This window comes from Culex quinquefasciatus, chromosome 2 (genome assembly GCF_015732765.1).
Source record: "Culex quinquefasciatus strain JHB chromosome 2, VPISU_Cqui_1.0_pri_paternal, whole genome shotgun sequence".
NCBI classification, from domain to species: Eukaryota; Metazoa; Arthropoda; class Insecta; order Diptera; family Culicidae; genus Culex; species Culex quinquefasciatus.
This window is the reverse complement of record NC_051862.1, coordinates 218895954-218910025: the sequence shown is the minus strand read 5'-3', so window position 1 is coordinate 218910025 and position 14072 is coordinate 218895954. Positions and strand designations below refer to the sequence as shown.

The 14072-nt window shown below is 35.4% G+C and overlaps 1 protein-coding gene across 6 annotated transcripts in view; it reads right to left on the bottom strand.

Annotated features, from left to right (window-relative positions):
• Positions 1-611: 611 nt before the first annotated feature.
• The window catches only part of LOC6032123 (ankyrin repeat domain-containing protein 29), a 366194-nt gene continuing 352733 nt past the window's right edge, over positions 612-14072 (bottom strand). For all 6 annotated transcript variants that reach the window (XM_038253623.1, XM_038253621.1, XM_038253618.1 and 3 more), the window contains exons 7-8: positions 5868-6065; positions 612-1372 (exon numbers count right to left, since the gene is read on the bottom strand). In XM_038253623.1, the coding sequence (XP_038109551.1) occupies positions 992-1372; positions 5868-6065 (579 nt within the window). In that variant the 3' untranslated portion in view covers positions 612-991. The remainder of the gene's footprint in view (positions 1373-5867; positions 6066-14072) is intronic.

Sequence of the window (14072 nt, the reverse complement as noted above, 5' to 3'; positions counted from 1 at the left end):
TTGTAAATACTCAGATATTTTGAAAACTAATAACTGGACTGGTATGAAATGCATTAAAAAAACTATTTTGCATCCAAATATTGGAATCATGACACGAAATTTCAATTTTAATATTTTTTTACAAGTTATGAAACAGAATTAAGGATTCCAGATTAAAGTCATGGAAATTCATATTTTAAACGATTCTCCATTTAATCGTTCTCAATTTTTTGTGTCAATTTAAAAAAAGTTAGACGAAACTAGTAATTTTTAATAATATTGAAAAAAAAGTTGTAATTTCAACAAAGATTATGAAAAATTTAATGATGATCACATTGATTTTGGTGCATACCAACCATTCTTACCCTGCGCGCCACTCTTCAATATCTTATGCATCGCAGAGCTACTCTTCAAACGCATCAATTCGTGACTCCATATCTCTATTTCACCCGCGGATTCACTCCGTTCGCCACTAATCAATAATTAAATGTTTTGACATTTGATTAAGATTATGATTTCTTCTTTCCTACCTTTCTTTTCTTCAATCCATCTGCTTCTGTCCACTTTCCACTCAGCTCGCGAGCTTTCATCGCGCTGCTCGCGATGATGGTTGATGATCTCCTCTTCTTCTCTTTGTTTCTACGTCGTGATCTTTGGTCATTCCCTCCTAAAAATCGAAAGCTCCTCGCGGTTACTTCAACTAGCTTAATTCGTGACTAAATTGGACGACTGTGTGTTTTCAAGAGTTGTTGTGTTTTTTCGGTGTGTCGGAATTCGCCTCTCTTTTTTATTGCTACCTTAATTCTTCCCCCAAACTCCACACACACACGCTAATTTGTAAGTCTAATTTTTCTATCTGTTGCATTTTGTGAATAAATTATAGTGAAAGAAAAACAAAACAAAAAAAAACTGGCCGCGAATCCGGAACCACCGGTCTCACCTTAACGACATTATTTCAATCTCTTCCGCCGCCGCCGCCGCCACTGGAAGACGACGAAACGGTGGCCTCGGCCTAGCTGGTGATGGCCACCGAGTTGACCACCGAGGCCGTCGTGTTTCCGCTGGTGGCTACCGTGACCGTGCTGACCGCGGCGGCCTTGGCACTTTGGTGGCGCAAAAAGTGCTCGCGATCCTTCAGGTACTGGTAGACGGCGTGGTACTTTTGTTGGCGCGAAATTTGCAACGGCGTCAGCCCTTCGGCGTTCTTGGCCAGGATGTCCGCGCCGGCACCGATCAGCTGCTTGACCACCGGGAGGTGACCAAAGAGGGCGGCCGCGTGCAGGGCCGTTTCGCCGTTCGGGATCTGGCCCAGGTTGGGGCGGTACTTGAGGAGTTCGTGCACGACGGAGCTGTGGCCCTTGTGGGCCGCCTTGAAGAGGGCGGTGGCACCGTCCTGAGGGAGAAGGGGAGAAAAGTTTTTTTAATTTATTGGGAGAGAAAATGTTATGTAGTTGAATCAGTTTCAATTGAACTTTAATTTTATCTTTTAAAAAACACAAAACTTTAAAAAACCTTTGCAAAACACTAAAACAACAAAATAAATTTCTAATTTTGGAAAAAGTTGTCATAATCGATAAAAGTGTTTTGATAGATCTTAAAATAACTAAATCATCTTTAATCCTTAGTCTCTCCGTACAAAATAAAATTTTAAAAACATAAACAAGAAGCAATCAAATTGTTTCAAAAATTAAGAATATATAATATTTTCACCCCTTTACAACCGATTTCATCAAAACAAAAAATAATAATCTTAAAAAGTGGAGCTTCAAATAAAAAAAAGTGGAATATTTCTATTTTTAGGTTGATGATAATTTTTACCTCAGAAAATTTACCGATTCTTATTGCGGACTTTGAACGATAAAAGATATTTCAAAGATTTGAGTAATTATTTCAAAAACTGTGATTTTGCAATTCCGAAATTACTCACTTTTCCTGTCATTTTTAAACGCCGAAAAAGCCTTTTTTTCTGTACCATTAATAACAGAATCGAATAGTAACACTTTTCAAAATATATGCTGATAAGTTTTCAGCACCGAATTGTGTCATTTTCAATATTTTTTTAGTTTTGAACGGTGAATTTACTTAACAACACTTAAAATTTCATTCAAAAAGCGTTTTTCGAAATTGAAAAAAATGTTGTAAGCAACTCGTGCCAATACTTGAATTGTTCAACACTCGTCGTATTTATCCAACTCGGTAAACCTTGTTGGATAAATGTACGACTCGAGCTGAAAAAATCTTCTTTGTGCAACTTGTTGCATAAACTACAATTGAAGATATTTTATATAAGATTTTTAGTGTTCGAGCTAAATTCCAATAAGTTTCGCTTTTAACATTGAAAATTAAGTCCAAATATATTGAATGATTCTGGGTTCGATTCCCATCTGCTTCAACCTTCCATCGGATGAGGAAGTAAAATGTCGGTCCCGGCATTGGTTGTTAGGCCGTTAAGTCATTCCAGGTGTAGGAGTTGTCTCCATGCCATAAGTACAAACAACATACCAAACCAAGCCTACTCCGGTGGAATCGCTGACGGCGATTGGACTCACAATCCAAAGGTCGTCAGTTCAAACACTGGAGTGGAAGGTTCCTTGGAGTAGAAAGAGGTTTGAGTGCTCTCTCCATTCAAGACTTCGGACTCGTAGGTTCGAGCAGAAACTTGCAATAGAGACCACAGAAGACACGGGGGTCGTTGATGTGGATGGTTTGATTTTTGATATTGAATATATGAAAAACAACGTAATAGATTATTTTGCATTAATTTCAGCTGATTGCACTTCTTTTTTTATTTTTATTTTTTCAAAACACCAAACAAGCAATCAATAAAAAAATTCAAAAAAATGTTATTGGATGTTAGCAATAACCACATAACCCACGTTAACTCAACACAGTTTTGCTCTTAATGAGTTCGGCTTCGAAAGAAAAAAACGTTTGATTTATTTTTTCAGATCCGGCCTCAAAACACATTGTCTATTGAAAATAAAGTCTGATCTATTCAAAAACAATTACAAAAATGCATAACAACTTGTTTGAGCTGATCCTTTTATGATCATATCAGAAATCAAACCTTATGCTATTCAAAACAAAAAATAATAATTATATAAGCCTCACTTTACAAAAATCCTCGTTTTTATTCCATTTTTTACATACAATTTTTTCACAAAAAAATTAGGAAAAAAAACAAAATCAATGGAAAAGGCTTGTTTACTTTTGAAAAATATGCAATCGCGAATATTTTAAATGAATAAATTTAAGAACATTTAACTTTTGTGAAATTAAAAAAATCAGGCAATTTCCAAAGTAAATAAGGAATTTCCAAAATATTGTGATTTTTTTACTAGAATTTTATTTAAATCAGTAAAAAAATATTTTTGTTTTGCTTCAGCATTTTTAACTGGATAGTGGTAAATTTGCCATTTCTTTTTTTTTATCAGTTTAAAAGTCTTATTATGTTGAGCTGTTTTCTTTTTTTTTAATAAATTAGTCCAATTTTTTATATTTTTTGACCATAAACCACTTTTTAAAATCTTATTGTTTTATTTCTCTCTGTTAACGTTTGTATTAAAAATAAAACACCAAGTATAGATCCAAGTGATTGTTATTTTTCTGAAATATTTTAAATTAATAGCGAGTCCACGAGCAAAGCATACCCATCTCGCATCGACCTCACCAATCTGCCTGAAATTTTCAGGGGTTGTTTGTACATATAAAACTAGCATCTGGCCAAAATATGAGCACTCTAGGTCAACGGGAAGTGGGGCAAATCGGGACAAAAAGTTTGAAGGTTCAAAAACGTCAAAAATCGTAAAAAGGCTGTAACTTGGGCAAAATATAATTTAATTTCGAAATTCTAAATGCATCTGAAAGGACTTAAAAACAAAAACTAAATGCTGGGAGAACCATCCCAATTGGTTAAATCTATTGGCATTTTAGTGAAAAAATAGCACAATTTTCAAACTCAAATAAAAAAGTGTTCCATCCAGATATCAACTCGGTTCGACCTGCAGATTGTAAGGGACATCTGGGACTACCATCTGAGACTGAGAACGCTTTGGGTAAGGCAGTTTAACATATAAAATAGACACTTTTACTTTTAATGAATTTTTTGGTTGTAAATTTTTGCTCGGGGGACCCCTTAGATCCCATTTTCTGATGATAATTTTATCATATTCGTGTTCCTGAGACAATTTCACAATAGAAACATGCATAAAAATGTTTATTTTCATCCATTTTAACCCTTTAAAAAATGAAAGTTAAAAAATCTTCGATTCACATTTATTGAAATTCAAGTTCGTTTCCAAGGATACTAGATCACACCAGAAAAAAGCAGCATCTAATTTTTTTTAACTTTCATTTTTTAAAGGGTTAAAATGGATGAAAATAAACATTTTAAGCATGTTTCTATTGTGAAATTGTCTCAGAAACACGAATATGATAAAATTATCATCAGAAAATGGGATCTAAGGGGTCCCCCGAGCAAAAATTTACAACCAAAAAATTCACTAAAAGTAAAAGTGTCTATTTTATATGTTAAACTGCCTTACCCAAAGCGTTCTCAGTGTCAGATGGTAGTCCCAGATGTCCCTTACAAGCTGCAGGTCGAACCGAGTTGATATCTGGATGGAACACTTTTTTATTTGAGTTTGAAAATTGTGCTATTTTTTCACTAAAATGCCAATAACTCCCTTAAGATTCAACCGATTGGGATGTTCTACCCTGCATTTTGTTGAATTTTTTAAGCCCTTTCAGATGCATTTAGAATTTCGAAAATAAATTATATTTTGCCCAAGTTACAGCCTTTTTACGATTTTTGACGTTTTTGAACCTTCAAACTTTGCCCCACTTCCCGTTGACCTAGAGTGCTCATATTTTGGCCAGATGCTAGTTTTATATGTACAAACAACCCCTGAAAATTTCAGGCAGATTGGTGAGGTCCAAACGACGTCCCATACAAAGGGGTATGCCCTGTTCGTGGACTCGCTCTTAAGTTATTTTTTGATCAAAAAGTCATATTTTATCTATGATAAGTCCAATTCAAATTTTATTTTATGTTTTAAAACATAAAAAAAATGTTTTTTAAATAAATTCATTACATTTTGACATTTTTGACAGAAGCAAAACTTGCATAATTCAAAAAGCATGTTGTGATTCATTTTGCTTTTTTTTAACCCTCTACTGTCCAAACTTTTGTTTTACGAAAAACTTTCCTTGTCATTTTTTATGTTTAATTTTTAGTTTTTTTAATTTGCATTTATCTTGTTAAGTTTATGTTTGTTTTTGGTAGTATTTGGCCTATTCTACATTTTTTTTTGCTTTTTTTTTTACATTTTATGCTATAAAATGGCACCATTATCATTTAAATTGTTTTAAAAATGCGTAGAGGCATAGCCTGGGACACTAGAAAAATTACTGCATACTTCTTTTTACTTGAAAAATAGGAAATGTTAGTTAAAAACACAGCCTAAGTTGACCCCTAAAAAAATGACATTTTTTTAAACATTGGCAAAGTCACATAAAACAAGTGAAACATCCAACCCATACATTTTCTAAAATTTTAAGAGTTCTTCTTTCCAATGCATTTTAAAGATCCAAAATTGGTTGAAATATGGATTTTTGGCGATTTTTTAAATTGAAGCCCGTCTAAAGGCGGGGTTGGGTTGCAGAGGGTTGATTTAGTCTGAATTAAAAATTGCGACCTCGGCCAGTGCTGAGGGACACAATTCTAAATAAAATGTGTAGTAGCCTATAGTGACTTTTATGTACAATTTTCTCAAAAACTTCTTGTTACACAAAAGTATGTGGCATTATCAACAAACTATGTGGCATTATCAACAAACTACCGATTACCCCAATCAAAGCACCCCATGACATGACCCTTCAATACTCACACATCGCACCGCATCCACGAAGGCCCCGTGCAGCAGCAGCAGCTTCACGATGTGGTCGTGTCCCATCTGGGCCGCTATCCAGAGCGGGGTGGCCCCGTCGTTCCGTGGCGTATCCGGATGGGCTCCGGCCGCCAACAACAACTTCAGCACCGCACTGTGCCCGTTCTGGGCCGCGATAAAGAGCGGTGTCGCGTGGTCCTGATTGGAGGAAGAAAAAGAAAAAAAAAACTCATAATAATTAGAGTTCTTTTTCTCTACTTCAATTTTTTTTTGAAGAGCCGGGAAAAAGGATAATCTCGTTAACATTATATTTATACACTGGTCCGAATAGCGAATATGAACTTTCCAACTTGAAACAACTGCTTGAGCGTGCAAGTACCCGAAAAAAAGTTTCACAAACCTCATCCGTACTTCAAAATAAAAACCAGCACGGTCTGGCCAATGTTTGGACCTCGCTTCTCAGGACCACTTTAGTTTGCGCGATGTTTTGATATTATTTTATACTCTTTTTTTTCGCCCTTCTCACTTCTTAGAACTTGGCTTCTCTCTTAACCAAGTGACGGTGTTGTTGTTTTTTCTGTTCTTTATTTTGCCTCTTTTCAGTTTCAAACTTGATCCGCTCTTCAAGTTGTTGCACTCCTCCTTCATAGACGAGTTTTGTGTGTGTTTTTTTTACTCATTTTGCAAGTTCTTTCCGTCTTCTTTCTCCCTTTTCTGGACTCAGACGCTGTCGACGGGATTTTGACCACCGGACCAACCAGCTTCAAGTTCTAAAGTGATATGTATTTAGTTTCAATAAGGTTTTTTTAACTTCACTCATTGCCTGCTTCGTTCGAACGGCTTGGATGCTGCTCTTAAATCGGTTAACTCGCCTGCTGCGACTTGTTCAGTTTCTGCCACTTTATCACAAAAAAAAATACTTTTCGGGCTACTGTGTTTATTATTTTAAAAACATGATTAAGATGCTTGAACTGGAACTTGCAGTGGGACGGGGATTTGATGGCGCGGCGGCGCACACAAATTGGTCGTGTCCGTGACGAGCGAGTGTGTGGATCGAAGGGAACGATCGATCTGATTTTGGAAGAACTGTGGCCAGACTACCTAGATTGAATATTATTTTTAGTGAGCCCTTTAGATGATTTTTTTAGATTTTTTTAAGCAAAAATATAGTTTATCATTTTGATTGCAATGCAATTTTACAATTATTATTATTATTTTTTAAAATGTTGGTTTAATGTTGTTTTGAAGGCTGATTTAATGTATTTCACACTTATTCATTTGAGAAACATTTAATTGGCTCAAGTACTTGGAGTATTCGTTTTTTCAACAATTCTTTTTGTCCTCTTCGACGACTTGTTCAAATGGTATTATAGCCAACCAACATTTTTTCTGCAAATGCTCAAGTCTTGAGAAATGCATTAGAATGTCTCCAAAAGCACAAACATCTTAAATTTTTAGGGTAGTAGTTTGTATAGAGAATTATTGCTATACAAATTTTGGAGACTAACGATTCGGTCTTCCCAAAAAAAAGAAATCTGTTGTATTATTTAAGTTTAAACATTATAAATAAAACATGCTGCCAATTAGGCCTCCATAAAACAAAAAAAAAATTATCAATGTTGATTTTTTTATAATAATTTACGAATATTGTTTCAGAGCTGTGCATTTGTAATTTATTTTTGGAATGTTAAATTATCATTAAGCATTAGGGTGGGTACGTTTTTCAAAAAGTTCTCGGATCAAGTTTTAGTATGGTTCCCCTTGTAGGGCATGCCCATAGGGACTTTCATGCCAAATATCAGCTCATTTGGTTGTAAACTGGCTGCGCGCATCAGGGTTAAAGTTTACATGGGAATTACTATGGGAAATTGGAACTTTTTGTTCAAACGCTCCTACAGGTCTGGGAAAATCACGCGCCAACTTCTGGTATGGTCAGGCCTATGGGGAATGGTCTGGAGAACACTTTTCCCGAAGAAAGCATATGGATTCGTTGTCCCTAGACCTGGCGCATCGGCAAACAATCCGATGTCTCCGGAATCAACGGTTTTCCCTGAAAAAGCATCAAATTTTCCTTAGCATGCTATGAAAACTTAATGAACACCGCGACGCCAGACGTCAGGCAGCTACCACGTGGATGAAAAATTTGCAAAAAAATACAAATTTGCTATGCAAAGATTCAGAATTCGACTGAATAATATCAGGATTGCTCGCAATGATCATTTTCTAGCTAAAAGAAAGTTTGCAATTGAATATTCCAGCCGTCTTTCACCCACGTGGTAGCTACCTGACTATGGCGTCGCGGTGTGCATCAAGCTTTCATAGCATGCTAAGGAAAATTTGATGCTTTTTCAGGAAAAACCGTTGATTCCGGAGACATCGGATTGTTTGCCGATGCGCCAGGTCTAGGGACAACGAATCCATATGCTCTCTTCGGGAAATTGTTCTCCAGACCATTCCCCATAGACCTGACCATACCAGAAGTTGGCGCGTTATTTTTCCAGACCTGTAGGAGCGCTTGAACAAAAAGTCCAATTTTCCCATAGTAATTCCCATGTAAACTTTAACCCTGATGCGCGCAGCCAGTTTACAACCAAATGAGCTGATATTTGGCATGAAAGTCCCTATGGGCATGCCCTACAAGGGGAACCATACTAAAACTTGATCCGAGAACTTTTTGAAAAACGTACCCACCCTATTAAGCATAGCTGTTCTTAAAACCAAAGTGTGAATTTCGTAATCAATTCAAGGTTATTTATATAATTGTTATTATCCCGCAAAATTTTATGATTAAATTTTTAAATTCAAATAAAAATAGACATTTTTTCATTTGTCAACATAGAATTTGAAATGCAGTTTTTCTGCGATGAGAATTATTTATGCAACATATTTAGTTTATTTTTTTTAAATACCGATGAACAGTACTGCGAAACGTTTTATAGTTAAAATAAATTTATTTGGCCAATACCAACATATTTTGTAAACTAATGATTGCAAAACAACTGTAAAAAAACATGGCAATATTACATATGGGAAGGGGAAGATCTTTTATGTTTAAAAAATGGTGTAATTTTACCACTTTTCTGGTGCAATGTCACTTTTTCAGTCTTAATTGAGGTAAAATTACATCATGAAAGAGTTAATATTCAACCTTCCAAAATTACAGCTTCCAAATTTACACAATTTTTTACTGTTTAGCTAAATACACACAGCAAAAAAAAAAGTATTAATCCAGCTGCGTTGAAATGGCCTGAGTGTAAAATAAATTTTGCATTATTCTATGAAATTCTATGTAACAATACACCTAGAAATATGTAGCCTATCAGTATGGGAAACCTGCTTGACCGAAATGTCATGCTCATATAGGCGTTTATTCTTTCAATTTTTAATTGGTCTGATGGCCGAGCGGGCTAAGGCGCCAGTCATTACTGTTGGTGCTGAGTTTGAAACCCGTCGATCGCAACTTTTTATTTTTGCAAAAATTGTACATGCAGTGTGTAGTTTTAAGTGTATTTTTTGACGTAGGTGATTTGCATGGTTTTGCATGCGATTTTACCATCTGATTTTTAGCTGTGCATGTAAAAACATACTTCATTCAAAGTTGATATCTTTTTTTTTTATTTTTGGCTCCTACCTTCCTCAATTTCAATCAAAGTCGAGGGACAAAAACTGTAAAATATATTTGCAACGCTACTATTAGGATTTTTTATTCGAAAAATGTTTCATATTATAAGGACAAAGTTTAAATCTAAAATTTATATATTTTTAATCAGTCTCAACTTCATTCAAATGGTTTTCAATGTAAAATTTGACGCCAGTTTTTACAGCGTACTTAAAATTCCGAAAAAACGTATTTTCATCGAAAAACATTTAAAATTTTAAAAACTCTTCCATGTTTCTTTACTCGACTGATTTTTTGGATTTTTTCTGGAAAGGGGACGACATAAATTTTGAAAAATATTTGCAACGGCCTTAATAGTTAAACATAAGTTCTAAAGCTGCAATTCTTAGTTGGTTCATTTTTCCACTACATATTTTTAAGGTTGACTGCCAACACTGTTCCCAACTCCATCGCCAGCTTGTCACTGACTCCGTTGCGTCAATTTCCACAGAAAATCTGTTCGCAACTTCACCGCACCACCAAGCAACTCTTCACCGTCCACCGTTCACCACGGAAAACGGTAGACTGACTGACTAATATAAACATAATGAAATGAAGATAAATGATGCATGTAGACAATTTAGGTTTAATGGAATTTCTGTTTAATAGGTCGTAAAGAGAGCGATACACACACAACTACGTACAGCATGAAGCTTAAGCTTATGCTCATGCATTCGAGCTGAGTATGTAGTTCATATCAGCGGTGGAAGAAGCAACAGGAGTGATTCTTGGTTGGCAGTACCGGGAATTGTCGAGTTGGAGAAGTGTCCAAGAGTCTTGTTTGGCGCGCGTTTTTTTTTCTTTCCCCACCAACCTCCTCCTCATTCGATTATTATTTTGTGTTCAAACCATAAACTGGCAGCTCATAAAGCAAGAAACATATACCTACCTGGGTTGTGACTTTGCGAGGGGCTTGGGACTTGGGGATTGCATATTTTGCCATATTGGGTTTGACCTGAATCCGGACGTGGCGGAAGAATGGGCATACCGACAGAGCGGCTCGACCTGATGGGTTTGGCCCTAGTAAGAGTTGCAGTCAGTCGGGCGGATTAATGCCGAGCATCGACTCTGGAGGTCGAAGTTTGGAACAGAGTTGACTTCTTAGTCATTTTGCGCGATTCCGAGAATAACTGATTTAAATGGATTCTTCCAATAAATTGAAATTTCAGTCATTTTAAAGAAAATAAATCAAAGAATTAATTTCCCAGCATATTTCCCTTAAATCAAATCATCCCACTTTCAGTTTTCATAAACAACCCTGTCAGCGTGTCAGAAGCACTCATGTGACTTATTCCTCCAATCGCCCTGCCAGGCCCCGTTCAAATTTCATCCCAACTCCACACCCGCCAAAGACACAACATCCCAGTTCGTGCCGAAAGGCCACGCACGTGAAGGTGAAAAATCACCGCACTCTTGGATCCATCCAACCACCCACAAGCAGCAACAGCAGCAGAAGAGTGAAAATTACCCTCGGGGATGTTTTGGCGTGTGTGCGGTGTTGTTGTTGTGCGTGGCATGCTATGATTTTCACCAGGCGGTGGTGGTGAATGTGACGCAAAATTCTGACACGTGCCAACCATCGTCGCGGGTCGAGTCAATCAACAAACCCGGGTAGCTTCCTCTTAGGAGAGGTTAGGTTAGGATGAAGTTTCGAACCCAGCTTGAGCTGGTGCTGGCAGGGTGCAATTATTCTACTTGGAAACAATCTTGTTTTTCTTAACATATTTTTTTTATCAGATTCGCATCTCATGATTCGGAAATATTCATGTTTTTGCACCGATTTCACGCTTTGTTAACCTACTTTCCTAGGGTTCAAACCCCCACGCCAGTGGGTGTCACGGGGCAAAAAAAAAGTTGGCAAAAACAACGTGGCTGAAATAGAAATAGAAGAAAAAACAACACGTTTGGTCCAATTCTATCGGGTCGTCGAAGACCCACATAACCTTCGCGGAAGTCGAATCCCTTTTCGGGAGAGAGGTGTGTGTGTTTCAAATTCGCGACATGCTTGACTTATGGCCCAACTGCAGTAAAGTTCAAGTCTCCATGGTTTTGGGTTGGCGTCTGGTGAGGGGTTTAAATATTGTTTTTTTTTTTTTTTCGAAGAAGCTTACGGACTGTGATTTTTAACACCAAATCTGCGTTTTAATGGGACACGGGTTGATGGATTTGAGGGTCTAAAAGCATAAATACCAAAAAGAATCAATACAGAATGTACAATGATATAACAACAGTTACTGGAAATAATTCATCCTTGTATAATATGTAACAAAATCTTATTTTATTTTATTAAAACATATTGCAAGATGCATAAATTTTTTACACTAAAAATAAAACAAAAAGGTGACGCAACAAAATACTAAAAATACTGTCCCCTAATTTTTGATCGAATCGAAGTACAAGCTAAACAGTATGGTATACCATTGGGAACCTAATGTTAGCATATCAGCACAATGACGTTAAATTAAAGCTGTCAATTTAAAGAATATTTTTATATGTTGTATTCCTATTTTGTTATTTTAGGTGAAATTATGCATTATTGTTTTTTTTTTTTTTTTTTCATACAAGCCTGCAATCAATTCTGAGGGCTGGTCGTACACAATGGACATGCGAAGGATCGATTTGGTGCCTTCCGCATTGTTTTGCTAAGAAAAAACAGGAACACGAAAAAAAATCAAAAATTTTAATTTCAATTTTTATCACTAAACATTAAATTCCCAAATAACTTAATTCATTTTTTATGGTTTTTAGGGGAATACGAAAGACATCTTTTGCGCTAGAGTAAAGCATGGTGCAAAACTTCGTACCAGAAATATGAATTTAGGAAAGTATGGTAATTTCGGGGAAAAATCTAGAATATGTTCGAACAAAATTTAAAAAATCGTATTTTGATGCAAATCAAATTTGCTACTGAAAATAAATTCCCTTTTTTCACATTTAGACTGTTTACAAATAATATTTGCTCCACCGCATTTTTTAAATTAGTTTTTTTGCAATTTAAAAAAATTCTATGAAAGAAAAATATCCTTGCTTAAAATATTTGGGAAAAGCCGAGAAAATTGACTACCGTAATCTGGGGCGAATCGGGACTTCAATCTGAATAGGAACAGCAGTTTTTAGAGCACTTAAATCTTTTAAATTTGGAAATGAATGTACACATTTTGTTGGTCTGAGTTTGTTCTAACCGAAACCAACCAGAAAAATCAAAATATTTTGCCGCAACATGGTTAAAACTGCTGTCCCAATTCGCCCCATGTGTCCCGATTGACCCCAGTTTACGATGCAATATTCTTTTTTGTGATTGACGATCGGACTGCTGGTTGCTAAGAAATAGTTTAAATTGTGTAAAATTGAGTTTGCTCAGTGTCACCAAATAAGCTGTCATTTTGCAACTTAAGATATCTCAAAAAAGACTGTGTTGCTTTTCAATATTAAAAAATGAATCATTCGTGAAAAACTCAAAAATTTAAAAATCTAGCTCACGTGTTATTACCCCTCTGGAAAAGATAATATTGATTATATAAAATCCCAATTGTTTTCATTGTAAAGTTTGAAAATCGAACAAATGGCTTCCGAGATATCTTAAGTTGAAAATGACTCTGAGAAAAACTCATTTTCACACAATTCAAACATGAAGGGGCCAATTAACAATGTCAAAAAAAAGAATGTCCAAGGAAAGTTTCTCAGTTTAAGCTTAAAATGGTACACTAAAAAAAATTAAAAAAAATTTACATTCGTTTTAGATTGCCTATTCGGTTTTATATCTAAAAAAGTCTTTTGATTTTTTTCAAGTGCATTCGTATTTTCCAAAACATTTTTTTTTTTTGCAAAAAAAAATATATCTCCAGTAAAAGATTTTGCACCATTCTTAATACCTTTTTTAGTCCCCTGGAAAGGAAAAAATCGAAATTAAAACAAGCAACATAGGGCGACACTCTGCCAAATTACACTGAGCAATTCTCTGAGATTTCGGCCATTCGATTTTTGTTTTGTATTTTTTAATCCGGCTGGTGCCTTCGGTATATCCAAAGAAGCCATGTTGCATCATCATACACTGAAAAAATATGATACACGGTGAAATTTCTTTTGGTTATGTTTAATTTCACTTTTTATCGCTAAAACTTAATTTGCAGAAAATAAACAATTTTTGATTTTTTTATTTTCTGATCTGTTTTAGGTGAAATCAAATGCCAATTTTTCAGAACTTTGAGATCGGGCGTTATGAATTTTTGAATCAATAACATTTTTTTTCTTCAAAAAATCGAAACACTGGTCGCAAAAACTTATCAACTTCATTTTTCGATGTAAAATCAAATTTGAAATCAAAAATTACTTCAGTGAAATTTTCATAATTTTTTTTTAAATTGATGTTTTATAAGTCTCACCAATAACCCCACCATTTTCTAATGTCGATATCTCAGCAACGAAAAAAAAAATTAAATTTTTTAATCAAGACTCACATTTCAAAAGGGCCAAACATTCAATTGTATGCCCTTTTGAAATGTTAGTCTTGATTCTTAAAAATTTAAAAATGTTTTTTTCGAAAAGAT